The 17,951-nt window shown below is 33.8% G+C and overlaps 1 protein-coding gene across 2 annotated transcripts in view; it reads right to left on the reverse strand.

The window, feature by feature from the left end:
* The window catches only part of TUSC3 (tumor suppressor candidate 3), a 107,417-nt gene that overhangs the window by 57,662 nt on the left and 31,804 nt on the right, over positions 1-17,951 (reverse strand). For both annotated transcript variants that reach the window (XM_039699119.1, XM_039699120.1), the window contains exons 2-5: positions 11,988-12,157; positions 4,258-4,375; positions 2,198-2,338; positions 1,549-1,689 (exon numbers count right to left, since the gene is read on the reverse strand). In XM_039699119.1, the coding sequence (XP_039555053.1) occupies positions 1,549-1,689; positions 2,198-2,338; positions 4,258-4,375; positions 11,988-12,157 (570 nt within the window). The remainder of the gene's footprint in view (positions 1-1,548; positions 1,690-2,197; positions 2,339-4,257; positions 4,376-11,987; positions 12,158-17,951) is intronic.

Raw genomic sequence — 17,951 nt, forward strand, 5'->3', positions numbered from 1 at the left:
TATCAGTAGCCATTATTCAAGATTAATGCCAAATATTAAAGAATTCAGAACAAAGAGCTTTCCTTAAAATCTTACCAATAATCTAGACATAAAACCAGAACTTACCAGATATTAGGTAATTTTATCTTTGATCTTTATGATATAAAGCCTGCCAAAGGCCCCTCAGGTGACAGTACCACAAAAAGAAGGTATTGTCTCACAAGTTTTGAATCAGAGCAGAACAGCAAACCAGTAATACGATATTGAAAAGGACAGTTTTAGGGTAACCTAAGTCTAGCAGAACTAAAACAAAACTAAGACACACAGAACTATAAAGTAGCCCTGGTTGAAAGAGACCTCAAAAAACCAATTGGTGCAAGCTTTCTTGGGAAAGGGAGCCTAAATGAGAAATAAAACATAAATGCTGATGTAGAAACAAAACTTATATTCCATATAAAATCCTAGCCACGTCCTTTCAAGAAAGTTAATTCATATTGATACAAGTTGAGGAAAAGTTTTTTAAAATGATCACAGGAATAAATAATTATTTAAATGGCAAAAGAATAAAAGCTTTGTTTATACTGCAAAAAACACGTGAATGAATTTCTAAAAAGTAGTGTTCTCCATTGACATAACTACTAGTACAGTAAAATACTGGATTGGACTCAATAATTACAGACACTATTCTAGTGTTGAAACCCATGCTTCTGATGCCATGTCCCTGAAAATTAAGCCTTTGATGCTTCTCCTCAGATTTTTCCTCTTCTTTCGGTCACAACCATATCAGAGAAATGTGCTTGTTGATGAATCTTAAGAATATCTACCATCCTGAATACTATTTCCTGTTTAAAACTGAGCTAAGTTGCACTCCCACATTTTTCATCAGTCTACTCAGTTATTTGAAAACCACCATGTAAATAAACACATTATTAAGCAAATTCAAGCTTCATTCATTATTTATGGTTTTGAGGATTTAGTTGACTAATATTTCAAACACACTTGGCTAGATCTAGTCTCTCCTCAGAGCTAACACTAAGATCATCCTATACTCATTTAGGTCCACAGTAGAATATTAAGGTCAGTACTACTGAAACCAGTTTTGAAAAAAATTCCTTCTTTTTCTTTGTTTCTCAGATCTTTTATCACTGTCTTAAAAACATATAAGCCTTTGTTTTTTTCTCAGACTTTCATTACTCTAAAGTGATATAGTCTGACATCAACATCTATGCTAAAGCAATCGACATTTTGGATTTTATCAAAGAAAGGCAAGTTGAACCATAGCCATAAACATCAATAACCATTATTGGAAATATTTTCATGCTAAAGTTCAAATAAAAAACTGCAGCTATAATAGAATTTGCTAATTTTCATTGCACCACTCATAGTAACTGATATTTACTTCTTACGAAAATTAGACCCAAAATCTGGATTAAGAATCTTTTCCTGACAGTATCATTCTGAACAATGTACTCATTCAATGGTTTTAAATTTACCCTGTAAATAATGAAAAAAATATATGCTAAGATGAGAAATTAATAAAAAACATATTAGTAAGGAAAATCTGCATACCAGAGCTGCCATGGCCCAGCCAGTTTTGTTATAGATGAACTCTAGATTATTTCTTCGCAGATATAACAAGCCACCAACAAGAGATACCAGAAGAGCCAGTGCAATTGTACCAGAATAGTTAGGAGGCCTGAACACTCTAATCTGGAAGGAAAAATGCAAATACAGACTGTAATAAATGCTTACATCTTCCACATAAACATAATAGAGTACCTGAAATCTGGCTTCAGATACTATAATAAGAAAAAATAGTACTTTCTTTAATGAGCACATACTATGAAAAATGTTCATGTTTCTTTGGAACTGTGCAACTCTGAAACATTATTGCTTCAACAGATTTGCAGGTTGTGTCTGAACTAAAAGCAGCTACCTTTGAATCTAAGTGTTTTGTACATAGTTTTGTAAAGCACATTTTATTTATTAACAACTAATTATTACTGCTTGTTTTTATCCAGAATTAGACTATAACAAAGCAAGAATGGAATATAATCTGCAGAAGTTCTCACAAGTACCAAAAATGTTATTTTTAATGTGTTGTAGAACCCTCACTTGACATAGAAAGTTATTAAGGAAAGATGGAATTTATCGTCAACCTGTCTCAAACCACAAAGATACATTTTCCTTCAACTTTTAAAATTGCTGAAAGACTTACATGAACATCTGTTCTGTCAGCTATCCATTTAGCTAGCTGTTCAGCTGCAAATCCGATTCTCTGCAGGTCAAATGTGTCAGCTCTCTTGGGTTTACCCTTTGGAGGAAAATGCATGAAAGTCGGAGCAGAGTTCATATTCAGCTACAAAACCAGGAAAAACAGCAGGAAAAAAATTATTAACCTTATCCCCAAAATAAAACACCATAATAGCCTCTATAACACAAATCTAATTAGCATAAAAATATCACTAGGCTCCATACATTACATTTTTTTTATATATTCACATATACAGTCCTCCAAAAAGAGTGCTGACAATATTCCTTCCAGTAGATTTTTCAGGATGTTTAATTATTTAGAATGTTTCACCCACAAGTTTTCTATATGAGTATCTTATGCTTTAAAGTTCTCACACACTGTAAGACTGTTTCTGTAATTAGTAAAACAGAGACCCTGCACCCAACCAATCTATTAAAGTATATTAAGTTATAATTCTAAGGGAGCAAAATAGCTTGACATTGTTTGGCTAGAAGAGACTAACCATTAGTGACTAGGTTTTTTGAATCCAAAAAGGACTGAATAACTAGCTTAAACTAAATAACTTGACCTAGAAGTCACTGTTAATTCATGTTTTGATGCCACTGGAACAGTGTATATATATATATATTACAGTATATTAAAACATCCTCAAAAGTGATAAAAAAATAGATCTACATATACATTTGCTATTTGAAATTTTGACTTCAGCTTTGCAAGGTAATATAGGAAAATGTAATTTCACTACATAAAATTCCTCTGTATTCAGGCCATCTCAGAAGTCACAAAATAAGGCACTAGAAAAAATGAAAATTAACATAAACAAAATCAGAGGTAATAATTAAAGGTGATGCAATATGGAGCTTTTTATATAAAGAAGTAATTTTTTTTAATTCCTGAAAAATGAAGTTCACACCACATTAGCAAAACTTTATATTGAATCAAGTACAAAGCTCAATTTATCAATAGAAATTGCCAGCTATTAAAATATTTTCAATTTAAGAAAAAAAAAATAGCCCTCTTCTTTACTGAAATGATTTGGAAATAAAAAATATTCCAAGAAAGGCTAAGACACATGTTGTGAAATAGTTAAATAAAATATTTTATAAGATGAAGAAACATTCAGACATTGTATAGAGTTTGGAGGTAGCTGATCTGGAACTGCTTTGTCATTTCTCTATAAACATGGCAAAAGCTGCAAAAGTCACATTACTTTTTTACACAATGCATTCTAATATTTCAACTTAAAGTAAAAATATCAAATAATCATATTATTTACACTTTTTAAAGTAAGTATTTAAAATGACATATTAATCTTTTACCCTGAACAATTTAAGGCACACACTTCACCAGAAGGCATTTAAAATATACAGATACCTTAAAAGTTTTTCACTCCTCCTAATCTGCACTTTTAGCTTCAACAATGGACAAATATCAAAGATAAGCATGTCAGTATTTAGTATTCATTTTCAAGAGATGCCTTTTTCCTTGATTTCTCAATGTCACAGCAGACGTTAAACTATTTTCCAACTTTTACTCTTCATAGCCCACAAATAAAATGTAATACAGTCTTTCCTCTTTTCCCTGAAGAATTTCCAGACTAAATATCACTGAAGTTGAAGAATATTGTATTACACAAAAGCAATTAAAAGGCTCTTTTACTAAAGAGCTTTTTTTTCCCTAAAGAGAAAATAAAGGAAATCTTTAAATGAAAATGTTACTTAGAATGCGTTTAATTCTAAAAAATGGCCTAAACAATTGCTTAGAAAAAAAGTTGCTTGTATATATACATATAATAGAATCTATAAACAAAGATTATAAACTACACTGGGAAAATACTAGAAGTGGTTATCAGTAGAGTCTGTCTTCACTGATGTCACAGAAACTGCTGTGTTTTTAACCAGGAGGAAATTGTACACAAAACAGGGGTACACACCTACAAACAGAAACTAATTTATCTTGTATTATTTGAGAAATTGACATGTAGTTCTAAAAATTAACAATGCTTTACAGTATTCAACATTTACCTGCTGAAAAACATCTGCCCCTTCATCATAATCCACTATTGTGAAAAACAGTTTGTTTGAAAAAGCAGATGAATAGCGCCATGAATTAGCCAGCACTTGATATTCCTCATTAGCTTGCCTGTTAAGGAAAAGAAACAAATGTATATCCATATGCCATTCATTTGTCAAAAATATCCTATAATCAGCTCCAATGGTTAGATGAATAACATTTGCAGTATCATTCTCAACATCCATACTATCAAATAAAACGTTTCAGCTTCTCATGCAACTTTCTGTTTCAAACTTGTCACCTCCAAAATTAGAAATGTGTTATGTTAAACTATACAAGAGAAATCCCAAGATGATGTTAAGAAAAAGTAATGTTTTCCATATGTAAAGTCTCAGTAAATAGGACTGGTCTGAGTTGCAAGTATCAAATAGATCTGCTACCAGGACCATGCAAGGATATGCTTACATGGCCCTTGAGTGTGCTATCAGGATATACTTGCTAGAAATAGCTATACAAAAGGAATTCTGAGACTAGCAGACAAATAACACACAGCAGTGAAAGCAGTATGTTCCTAAAATAGCAGAGCCATAGGAGAGCCAGATAAACTGCTAAGCACCGGGGAAAAGATCCTAATGGAATAAAAAGTAGGCTTGTAAGCAGTATAACAAACTCCAGACTATTTCTCTAAAAGTCATTTTAAATGTGCTAATTTTGTACAACATATAATCTTTTCTATCAGTACTAGAAGGTGATTTGCTACTAAATATCCTTGTAAATAAAATAACCAAACAAAAACCAACCCACCAACCAACAAATCCACCAAAAAAACCAAAGAGAACACAAAATAAGCAACTTTGCTCTCACTTTACTAAGGGGAAGGGAAAGACAAAGGGAATTCCAGGACAATAATAGTAGAAATGACATCCTCTAAACACACAGTGCCATAAAACCACAGGTTATTCCACAGGACAAATCTATACCAACAAAAATTCAGGGTGAAAAACCCCCATAACGAAGGAATGCTTGCAGTACTTTCTGATTTGGACAGACTTTGCTAATTTCCATACTACTGTTTAATCACATCCAGTGTAGAGTCCAAACCAGTGTTTTATCACTTGACAACTCAGCTTTGAATATGATAAGATTCTGAAGTAGTATAAATGTGTTCTGCAGCTTTTCTCAAAAAGTGTTTCTAGAAAAACAGTTCTATGTGTTTCATGGTGCAGAACACTATTTAAAAGCTGTAAATGCAAAAATCTGTTTGCTGCAAGAGAAATTCTGCACTAAGCATATATAAGAAAGAGCAAAGAAAGGGAAGACAATTACAGGATCACAGATATTGTAAGACCTTCCCCATTTCTCCATAACAGATCAACTTTAGACATGAAATATATTACATACAAACTCCAGCAGAGTTGTGTAGTATTAAGAAATCTACTGTACATTTAAAAAACCAACATAAAATGCCAAGAGTTAAAATGAAAATTGATGATCTCTTACTCCCACAAAGAATTACATAACATGAAGCACAATAAAGCTCAACTTTCACTCTTATTACCGGACCCAGTAAAATTTGCTACTTAACACCCTTAGTCAATGGGCAGTTTGCAATTAAAAAAGAAAATAATCAATTTGAACATTAGATTGGTTACTCTGAGAAACAGATATTATCACTAAGCAGACTAACATTCATTTTCATCCTGAAGAGGGCAGTCAGACAACATCAAAGGAATGCTGTAAAATCTTAAGCAATATCTGTAGTGCACTCTTCTCTTAAACCTGCTATATTTAAGCTGAACCATTTTTATTATAAGAACAAGAAGAAAATCAGTTCATCTTGATGCCACCATTCTTCTTTATCTACCTTTCACTTGTGATGAAACAGTATTTCTGGGAAATTTAGATACTCCACTTATGGCACCACTATTTGAGATGTCTCTTGTTCCCATTGATCTCCATGTATTTTGCATCTTTAAACTATTTTGAATTAATGGGTAACATTTAAAGCATTATTCTACAAAGCAAAATATTTTTGTAATAGACTCAAAGCACAATTTCATCCTCTCACTGAAAATAGCAAATAATTCTATGAAGCATACTCATAGAAGCTCTTAAAGGGTGAGGAAAAGAGTGAAACAAGGAGCAGCAGGAATACAAAGTTAAAGGATTACCACACACACATAACTGAAGATCATCCTACACACCACTGTATCACTTCCAATTGAAAAATTCTGGATAGAATAACATTAGTAACTTTTTGTAGCACTGGTTCATTCCTTTTCAGACACAATAACAGTAAAAACATAAGCACTTGACTGAAAAAATTCAGTCTTCAAGTATTAGTTATTAACTTGACAGTGTCAACTGTCAAGTTTTTATCTACCTATCTCTATAATTAGTTCACACCCATTCTATCAGCTTGTTTCTAGGAAGCAATGTTAATTATACAAAATTACTAAAATAATTATGTGAAAATCTATAAAGGCATAAGAGCAAAGAACTACACTTGGTCTGAACTCAACAGAACATAATGTTAGCATTGCTCGTTTGCTTGACAGGATTTTTTAATAGATGGAGAAGATTTTAATGCTACTGCTGCTATAGTCACCTCTTTAGAATTTCATCATAATAGCAACACAGGAGCTAGCAACAAAAACAGTAATATTGACCAGCTAGCAGAAAATAGTATCCAGATCAAAAGGGAATGCTACTATTAGATTTAGTCAGGAAATTCAATACACTGGAAAGTAAGCTGCTAAGCAAATGCTCTACAGAAATTCTTCCATTATGCAAGAGGTGCTCATGAAATATTAAAAGTTTTATTTAAAAAGATTAATTATGTGTGTGTCTATAGCAGTTAATCAGATTTGTATAACTTGAGCTATATTTAATGAGATTAATTTTATTCTATTGGTCTGACATTACAGTAAGGAAAACAGAAACTGAATATTAGGAAAAGAATAAAAGAGTATGGAATTATTTGAGAAAGAAAGTAGTAAAGCATTATTTTCTGGCACACTATGTACAGTACTTAAAAATGTACAGTTGGCACAGAATGTACTACCAGGTTACTTACACATTCTTATCCATCTGTTTAAAGTAAGTTGTGATCAGTGCTGCAATATACTTCCAATACAACTTCTGGCTTTTATTTGCAATGGTGCTCCCCAAGCTGAAGGAACAAGGGGCTAAATGCATATGTTAACAACTTGTTGGTGTCAAGAAGGCAAAAAATTCAGAATGCTTACTTGATTTTGCTTAGGATGACTCATGTCTGGATGAAAAGCACTGGAAAATCTACAAACATGTCCAGAAAATTCACTTAATGCAACAGAGAGTATAAACACTCATTGAAAACCACACAGGTTTTGCAATCAAGGTATCTATAAAAGGAGAAAGCAAGCTAAAATCTGCGCTATTCTATTTACAGCATCCCATGAAATTTTCAATATTCTCCAGATGAAAAGAAGCTATGAGGCCCTCTTCTGTAGAAGTTGCAAAGAAAAAGAATAAAAAATTGTGATCTCAGGAAGAATAAGGAGTCCGTTATGATACAAGTACAAAATTACTGCCTTGTTAAGCAGGACTCATCAATACTTCTATCAAGGTCCTGAAGTGCGCAGGAAAAGCAATTGCAGAACTTTCAATAGCTTGTTCCAAATTTCCTGTTCCTTCATTGAACAAAAGGTCTCACTACATTTAAAAGACCTGTCAACGATTTTCTCACTATCTGCTCTTTATCAGCTAGCAAAAAACTAAAAGACATTGGATCCTGTTTCTTCTTTCTGATGATGCTCCTTGATGGCCACAATTCTTCTTGCTGTTGACCTACTCTTGCATCAGCTACTTGTTGTCTTCTGAGAATTTTTTTTAAGCAGGGAACCCCACAAAATTATTTTCTTTCTTTTTCAGAATTAAAAAACCTCCTCTTGGAGGTCTCATTAATATGGTAGATGCTAATAAAAGTATTTGGAATCTCTTTTCACGTATTTTTCCATTTCTTTCTCATCTTTTCAAGGAACAGTATTAAAAAAAAACAACATAAAACATGCATCTTTTTGTTGATGGGCTTCAGCTGTTGCGGAAAAGCTCAAATGATCAGTCTCATTCCTCTGACCCAGATATCCCTCTCTAAATGAAAATACCCCAGCAATTAATTTGAAAAACGAACCAGACAAAACTGTGAAATGTTTGATAACAAACAAAACACCTCTTGTATGCACCTGTATTCAAAGCAGAGATGGTTACTTCTGCCAGTCAGATAAAAGAAGCAGAACTTAGAAAGCAAACTAAAATACCTCATATAATGTGTTTATGGAGTGGTCAGATGGTACAGCAACAAACAAAAAAGGAGCTAATTATAACAATGGAAGATGCAGAGGAGCAGTCAGCATCAGCAGGCTTGAACTAAGGCCCTTTTGTAGATGAAAATCAAAACACTAATAATCAAGTGAGGCAGGGGAGGTCACTGAATTCTGGCTGGTAAAACGTGCTGATCACTTTGGAAAAATGTAGTGATAATAAAATGAGGGAGCAGATTGCAAGATGCAAGCAGATGAAAGGCACAGAATATGGCAGCAAATTTTCCCCCAAAAACGCATTCAAGTTAGTCCAATAGTTACTATTTGCTTGTATGCAATACAAAGTACAGGCTGAGGAACAGTCCCTCCATCTCTGTGAAGATATTCCTGTCAGAGTGAATGTGCTTTTTTCTCCTTACGTATGTAAGTAATTTTTTTCAGTAGTGTGACTGATGTTGGTAAAAGAGATAAACTATCTAGTTGAGTGAAGACCCAAGGACAAAGGGAAAGAGGAAGCTAGTCTTACATCCTGAGGAGTCGCTATTTAGAGTGAGATTAAATCATCCAAACTGATTCATCATCACAGTGCATCAAAGGGCCTTTCAGTATCTACTTCCACTGTACTGTTGAAGAATATATACACCAAGAACAGCAGTAACAGGTAAATCAATTAAAACTAACTAAGTTTAATTTCCTGGAACGAGAACAGTTTAATCAAACACATTTCCAAATATGCATGGAAAAAACCCCATCCTAAGCCATTAGAAACACGTTCCACCCCTGTTCAGGAGCCCACTGAATATTAATCAGTTATTCCTACTTCATTTCCTAACACCAGCTATGTTATATTGAACTTAAATAACTGGGACAACAGAAAAACTGACATTTATGCTACCACTAACACAGTTGTAAAGGCATTAGACATATTTCAACACTCTTTTAGATCAGAAAACTGGAACTTGCTTCTTTGTCCACAAAGCTGAATGAAAGAGTTCTGCTTTAGAATAAAGACAAAATTTCCTTGAAAAAGGATCTAGAAGTGTGACTCAGGGCTCTACTAATACATATACATAGCTGCTTGTTTTCAGAAATCTTCATGTGTAAGGACTAGATTGATTCAGATAGGATTGACTGAAAGGATATTTTCTACATACAAAAGCTTTATCTAAATATCTAGTGTTCCAAAGACTTCTTTGTAAGCAGTATTTTAACACTAAGTTGATATGATTTCCATACACTTTCACAAATCATTTGATTTGTGTGACTGATGTTGTAACACCCTTCTTGCTGCACAGAGAAAATCCTCAGATTGTCTGAGACAAATTTGGCCAGCTTTCCACATGTATCATAGACAGATAAAATACAGAAGTGTCAAATCTACCACACCAAAAGGAAAAGAAAACTTTTTTTTTAAAGCTTTGTGGTAAATAAACAACGATGCTCAATTTTTAGAGAGGAAAAAAGTTCTCACTCTTGTGACAAAGTTACTCAAAGATTTCAGACTAGGTACTTCTTCATATTTGAAATATGACATTGTTTTTTTTCTTTCAATTTTGACTAGTAGCAGTTAACTTAAATCTTGAACAAGAGCATCTTCACAGAACATTACAGATTAAGTTAAAAAATCAATTTAGCCTTTAGGCAAAGTGGCTAGTGAACAGCTAACCATCAAATAACGCATGTGTTTCAGTTCTATATATCCTTTCAGTGCTCCTGTCCATTAATTAACCATTGATTTGAAAATGTCAATTTTCCTGATAATGGTTTTATGTGCAGTATGATCAAGCTCATTAAATTCCTTTTATTTCACATGAACAAGTGGACCACAACTTCACATTTATTTAAACAAACCCCACTGAAAGTAGTATGCTGATTTTTCCTTAATTTTATGCTTAAAGATTCTCAGTTGCTTCTGTACAAAATATCTTGTCTGGTCTTTCCTAAGATGAAGCTTATAAGCTCTTTCCAGCACAGTAAACAACATACAGTTGCAAACAAAATAAACTTCCTTAATAACAGCAATATTTATGTTGTTTAACATGCCCTACAAAAGACCTATATGTAGAACACAGAAAAAATTTGCCACGACCATTATAATGACAAATACAATGACCCTTATAAAGCTGAACTTGGTGCATCGCCTGTAGCTTTACCCACTGGGTAAATAAGGAATGATATGAAATAATATGGTAAACTCTCCTGTATCATCTCCTGAAGCTGAACTCTGGAAACATAAAGAAGAAACAACAAAGTTGTTTCAAAGAAACTGCTGAACAAAAAATTAACTTCACATAAGAATGTTGGACAATTTCTGTATCTAATCCTTCAGCTTCACAGTTCATATATGGAGGGTGAAGTGGAAACATAATGTATATACTCTTCCTCAAAACTGACTTCAATGACAGGAAAGTCATATATAAAAAAACCCAAAAATCTAATAAAAAACATAGACAATTACAGACACCCAAGTTGAAGTATCACTTGTAAATGTCACATTCCAACACAGCAGAAATATAACAAACTGCTACATTTACCAACTTTGCATATAGTTAAAATAAATGTATTTAAAAAAAAAGAAATAGTATTACCTCATATACAGCCTATGTTTTTCATAGCCTTACAAAATATTTTGCTGCCTATTTAAATGGTGTTTAGAGCTCCCTGCTCAATAATCCCATTTATTGCTAAACACAGTAATTTCTAATGCATATTTTGGCTAAAGAAGGTTTTATTAGCATGGTTTCTGATTTAGTGAGGTAATTAAGTGCATGACTACCTTTCAGCCCTATTTCCCTATCATTAGTCATTTTTGGATTAACTGATTGCACTAGGAACTTGCAGAAAGAGATCTTGAACTTAGAAGACTACTAGAGGCACTCTAATACATATTCAGAATGGAGCCACCAGAACACATCAAACGGCTGTGACAGACAGTATTCCACAATACCTATGACCTCATGGGAAAATGTGCTAGCACGTAAGAACTATTCAAAGCTGTGAAATCAGAGGGTAAGATATCTTCACGAGCACCTTGTTCATCTCTTAAGAGAGAACTGAAGAAATCAGTTCTTGACTGAAGAAATCAATCAAGTGCCACATTATTAAATGGTAATGAATCACGTTTGTCACAAAATGTCTTTAGCAAGATCATGGTTAGCTGATAATAAAATAAAGCTGACTTCTTAAAGAGAAAGTCTTCCTCAGCTGTGTACATTTTATTCAACTGCAATTTAAAAATGAAAACCTGGATGAATTCTAAAATGTGACACATATATGAAATGCAGTTTTAATGATGCTGTAACAGGCACACAAGCCTGTTGACTAGAGAGCATCTATCCCACACAAAGAACACCCCTACTTGGCATACTGCACATTGATTCCAACACTCACTTAAAAACCAAGGTAAGGAAGATAAGAACGGTCACTAAGGTATAAATTACCTGCAAACAGAGCACTGCCTCTGTGGCTGGAGAGCAGTGAACATCACTATCACAGAGTAGTTACGAGGTGGAGCCTTCACAAATCTTCGGAATTTATCTCCATTCATGCGGATGACTGAACGCCTTGAGCTCCACTCCATCAGCTGTTCCACTTTCTCAGCCAGAAGATTCTGTAATTGAGGACAAGCATGATGAATGTTAAAGTTTAAAATTTAAGCACTTTGTATCTATATTCTGCCTTTGCAGCCTCCAAACTCCTCTGGACTCAAGATGGAAGTCATATATAGCTGTATGTAGCAGAGTTGAGCTAATAGCATAATTTAGTCTTTCATGTAGTCAATGGGACTTTAAGTATTTAAAAGAATAACTCAGTGTGGTCTTAAACAAAAGAATACATAAAATCAAACAGGTTGCTACCAAAGACAAAGAAGTAGAGTAAGGATCACTGCCTAACTGGAAGTTAGCAGTACAGCGATCATTTAATTTCCATTTTAAAAATTGAAGTTTTGTAAAACACAGCCTTATGTCATACTTATTCTATTTAGTAAAAATCACAGCGGGATATTGTCAGTCACTTGAATATAAAGATGAAAGAAAAATGTACCTACAAAGAGAGAGAAATAGTTACTATGTTTAGAATTTCTTACAAATGTATCATACTAAATTTAAATTTATGCAAGTTTTATATTTTGCTAGAGACAAGACTGCATTGTCATATAAACTCATCTGGATACATTCCATTACGAGATCAATGTTTTAAACTGATCTCAAGACTGAGAAGCACAAAATATTTTGATTGAACTACCATTGTATAAGAAAAATCTGCTTGTGTATTGTCTTTTGCTTGAAAGCATTCCATCACATGAATGATTTAAAAGCACACTATGAGACATACTAAAAGACAGATCTCTTTATCTACCTAATCCTATGAAAGTCTATTTAGGGTTTTGGGTTTTCTTTTATCAAGTAAACCTGATTCCACACATGCTCAGCAGAAAGTGTTTAGTTTCCTAAGTTACCTAGGTTCAGCAAGGTTGTAGTGACCATGCTGTAGTGGATTGCTGCATACAGCATATCAAGATTAATGCATCTATCTTGGTTTAAGTCTTCAGCTCCCTGCTCACTGGCCCTGTGGAAGCTGCCTTTATCAAATAAAAACTAAAAAAGGAGTGTAGGAAACTGAAATATTCCAACTCAGAAGCTAAGTGCTGAGAGAAAGTGAGAAGGACAGACAGTCAGGAACAGAAAGGGAGGATGACATACCAAACGAAGAGGAAACTAACTTCAGAAAACTTGAAGATGCAAGAACTCTGTTAAAATACACATAAATTAGTGAAAGGGTCAGTCTCCACTGGGGAGGGATTGAACAAAATAGCTTAAAAAGACTACTGAAATAGGGACACCCTCACAAAAGATAGCCCGATGACAGGTAAAAGCCAAACACTGTAAGAACAACTGAGCACAGAGACAAGGCTATTCTAAAGAAATCTTACAAATCTGAATAGAGTAAAAAAAATAGGTCATCTAGTAACATTTTGACAAATCAGTAATGCTATGAATGAGAGTAGAGATAGATATATGAGGGGAAGGAAGGAAGGAAGGAATGACCTGCAAGGATAAAGAAAAAATATATTTTGCCCATCAGAACTTCCACCTTCAAAATTATCAGAGCCCCTTAGGGGCTGTGCCCCCTAGGTACAGGTCACCAGAAGGCCTGAGTCCAAAAGAAACTTTGATGAGTACGGATCATGAACAGTTGTGAAATACCTGCATCTACTTGTCCCTACAATAAAAAAAATCCTTTAGGTTTTTGTTCCTGTTCTCAGAATTTAGCTGGTATTTATAATCATGAATGTGAAGGAGAGATTATAATACTCTGTTTATCATGAGAATATCAATGATTCAATTAAAATTATAATTTTTCTTCTTCTAAAAGAAATATGTTTCCAGTGGGTTTGCCTTAAGACGATATTATCTAAGTTCTTTTCTTTAAAAAGAATCATAAAGGAAATTACACAAAAACGAAGCTTACACATTTTTAAGATTTTCTTCAATTAGCAGTGTCAGGATTAAATCTTTGTTCACTTCAAAAGATTCACTCGTTTTGCATCAGGCACTCCAGTCAGTAATGCACAATAAAATATGAGGAGCTAAAAAGGATGGGAACTAGTATATCCAAAAGCTTTAATTATTCAAGCAAAAAGATAAACCAAGGAGAACTAATAAAAAGATGTAACTTTTATATTAACAGAGGAACGATGCATAATATCCTACTTGGTACAGAAAAACAAGTACTTTTCAGATTAGGCCTTATTCAAAGAAAAGAAACCCATGAAATATCATTAAGGGTATGAAAGCAAAAGCATGATCTTGACAGAAAGAAAAAAAAAAGACTGAGAGGGAAAAAATCTAGCTCTATTAGTACTACATAATTTGCTTCTATAAAATACAGTTATATAGCAGAATCTTACTCAGAGAAGTCCCAATTGTAGTTTTACTTGGAAGCCAGTTGCCAATAAAAATTAGTCTTAATTTCTTTAGATTCAGCCATGTGTAAGGTCACCTTTACATAGCTCTTGTGCACTATTCGCTATAATGTTCTCAACTACTTTTATTTTATGTTGTTGTTTGGTTTTTCCTATAAGCACAAGTAAAAAGCTAGTAACTGCACTATATATGTGTACTACACTAGGTAAAATCAAGCTAATATTCCAGGAGTGTAGTCATTAGGTACAATGTATACACTTGCTTCACTGCATTCTGAAGAAACCTATTTTTTTCATATAGAAAGTTATGAAATAGACTGCAGATAGTGGGCTACCTCATAAAACATTCTGCTATAGGCTACACTTCTCTTGGGTAACTGACTGCACTTCAATATCCTACCAATATTTTGTATGCTCAATTTCAGAAGATGTCTTTTTCAGAGTAATTAGTAGAAGAGACCTTGGGACTGACATCTCTAGAATTCACAGTGCAGTCTTTATGACTTGTAAGTATTTAGAAAAAGATGAAGGTCTGATATTAGTTTTGTCATTTACAAAATATTTTCACAATATATGCTTCTGAGTAAGTTAGCAACCTTTTCCTCATTTCATTTAAAAATGAAATTGAAGAAATAAATCTGAGAAATAAAAGTTTGCATTTTAACCATGCATTTAACTTTAAAGCTGAGTCTTAAGGAAATATGGCACACTTGAAAATTCCAAATGTCTAATTAGCTTTGGATCTAAAAGGCACCCACCTAACAGACACTTGTTAGGTGTGTTAACACTCAGAAAATTGGTCATTGTGTTAACAGGCAGGGGGCAGGGCAAAGTATGTTTTATATATACTGAAGCCAGCAGATCAGCCTTAAGGATTTCATAATTCAGAATCTAATTTGGATATTTCTGTAAGAATTTATATTTTTTTTAAGATAGAAGTGTAGAAAACAGAAAAACATACTGTTGAATAGAAGCATGAGCTCTATGTCAGTCAAAAATTTTCTCCTGTGCAAAAGAAGTGTTGAAAACTGAAGAAAAATTGACAAAAAAACCATGTAGAACAAAAAGGCAAAATTTTTCATATTACCCTTAGAAAAATAATCTACTAATATCCTAGAAAGCACTGTTAGAAAAGATGATGGTCTATCCCAATTGTTCTTGCTGTGAAGAAGATGCTGAAACCAAACATATTTTCTTTCACCCTTTACTGTCCAACTATACAATCCATATGTACAACTGTCACCAAAGTGAATTCCCATTAGGATTCTAGACACTTACAAATGTTATTAACTTGCCTCTTTCGACCCCCTGGGTCAAGTCTTCTGCCAGAGAAAATCTAGAGGTAGGAGAGAATAGCTAAATCTAACAAAACACATATTGTGATGACAGACACAATAACTGTTACTCAATCCAGAAAACAAGGGACACTACCTCATTTTAACTCCAGATTTTCAATTTTCTTCTCCTTTCTATAGTCTCTGCAAGTAAAGACTCTGCATATATTTAAGTCCATTTATTTACAGAATTCTTCTAAGCACTTACCAGATTTATATTGATAACTGAAAGGGGTTTAGTTGAAACACAAGGGGAAAAACACCCAAAACCCAAAGAAACAAATACCAAAAAACCCAAACCCTAAGTATGAGAAAGGAAATTCTTTCTGTAAAAAGAAAACTCTGGGTGTGATGTTCCAAGTAGCTACAAAAGGATAAACAGATAAGTCTGTAACAGCACAGAGAACACTAAATGAATGAATGAAGAAGTAGCCATGTATCATTTATTTATTTTCATTAGCTGATGACACAAGCATAATATAAGAACATGTATGACCTATGTGTGCAAACAAAACAAATGCTAATTTCTGTAAACAAACAGAACTACAACATTACTTGCTGCTCCTACACTATTTTGTTGCAAGTGAAAATATATAGCACATCAACATTTTTACAAAATTAAATAACACTTAAAAATCTGAGAAAATCCAAAATCCAGTAATTTTATTATACAAGTAAAGCTGTTAATTTTTTAGAAAATGGAATTACTTCACAAAGCCAATTGTCTTTGCTCTTGAAATAGTGACAGTCTGGTATCTTTTCCTCAATCCTGTTAAGCAGATGAGCACTCCCCACTGAAATAAAAGCTGCTTGGGAAAACAATTCTAAAAAATTCCTCTTTTATCCCTAAGGCTAGTAGATGATTTTTCCATTTGCATTTTTCCCTATTATTGAGACATGAAGAAATCAAAAGAAAAAAGGTAAATTTCATCTATTATAGATCTTGGGTTCCAGTGATGTGATGAAACAACCAAGCTACCTGTCAAAAAGCTAAGTGTGACAAGTTATGAAACTAAATATGCCAGTAGGCCAAGCTTTTGGCACCTGCACCTGAAGCAATTCCCGATTAGGGACTGCTTCCCAGTGATTCCCCATATCTCCTCTCTGCTTCTTGACCCAATAGAGGCTGACATCTACAAGCCTTCCCTTTCATACTCTGTGACTAGCAGGTTAGCTACTGAAAACACAGCTTTACTTATTCATTCTCCCAAAACACAGTGCCTACTAGACAAAGCATAAACAAGAAGAATCACTTTGTATACACATGTGTTGCCTCACTTGACTTTTAATCTTTCTTGGCCAGATTTTCTAAGTTTCATTTGGTCCAAATAAGACTCTGTTGTGGGCAGGGAATGCCAAACACCAGAAAACAAAATACCATACATATTTTCCTAAGTACTGCTTGCTCTGTCTGTCCAGTGGATGTCCCTGATATTTTCAAGATTTCTTCTTTAGACTGCCTTTCATTTACTTTGCCTTCCGTTAGAATAACGTGGCAGAGGTAACCTAAGGCATAAGGGGCTATTGGAAAAAAAAGCAAATAACTAAGTCCTAATGATATTACTCAATGATATTACTTTCAGTGTTCAAATTAGACTCCTTCCCTTTGAAAAATACCAGCTCTAACATTTTAGATATTTCAGGTTTGATAAGAGGTTTCAGGTTTTTCTGATGTAATAGGGTCCTGAGTACTGCTCAATATGTGAACCTGGAAGACTAAGACCCCAGCTCTAGAAGGATTGGGTCAGAAGCAGTAACATGAGATACCTATACTAGGAAAAGCATAAATTAGCCAGGGACTCAATCTACTAAGAAGGCTGAAGCATTATTACTGAGCCATTCCCCTTTCCTGATAAATTCCAATTCACTCCAGTACCTCAAATTTCAGTTTCTGTAGTAAAATAAAGATTAATTAATTAAGGATTTGATACTACATTTGCTAATGGAGATGAGCTAACTACAGATGTTAAGTATTTCTGAAATGATGTTGCAAATTTAAAAAAAAAATAGGATGTCTTGACTTCCATATTTCCTTTATGTGTATTTTACCAACACTAGCTAAGGAAGATTGAAAAACCACCCTTGATGGAAATTCTGCTTTGTTCACTCAGGTGCATCAAATCCCCAAGAAATGCTAGCTCTGT

This window comes from Passer montanus, unplaced genomic scaffold, assembly GCF_014805655.1.
Source record: "Passer montanus isolate IOZ18808 unplaced genomic scaffold, ASM1480565v1 scaffold13, whole genome shotgun sequence".
Classification (NCBI taxonomy): Eukaryota; Metazoa; Chordata; class Aves; order Passeriformes; family Passeridae; genus Passer; species Passer montanus.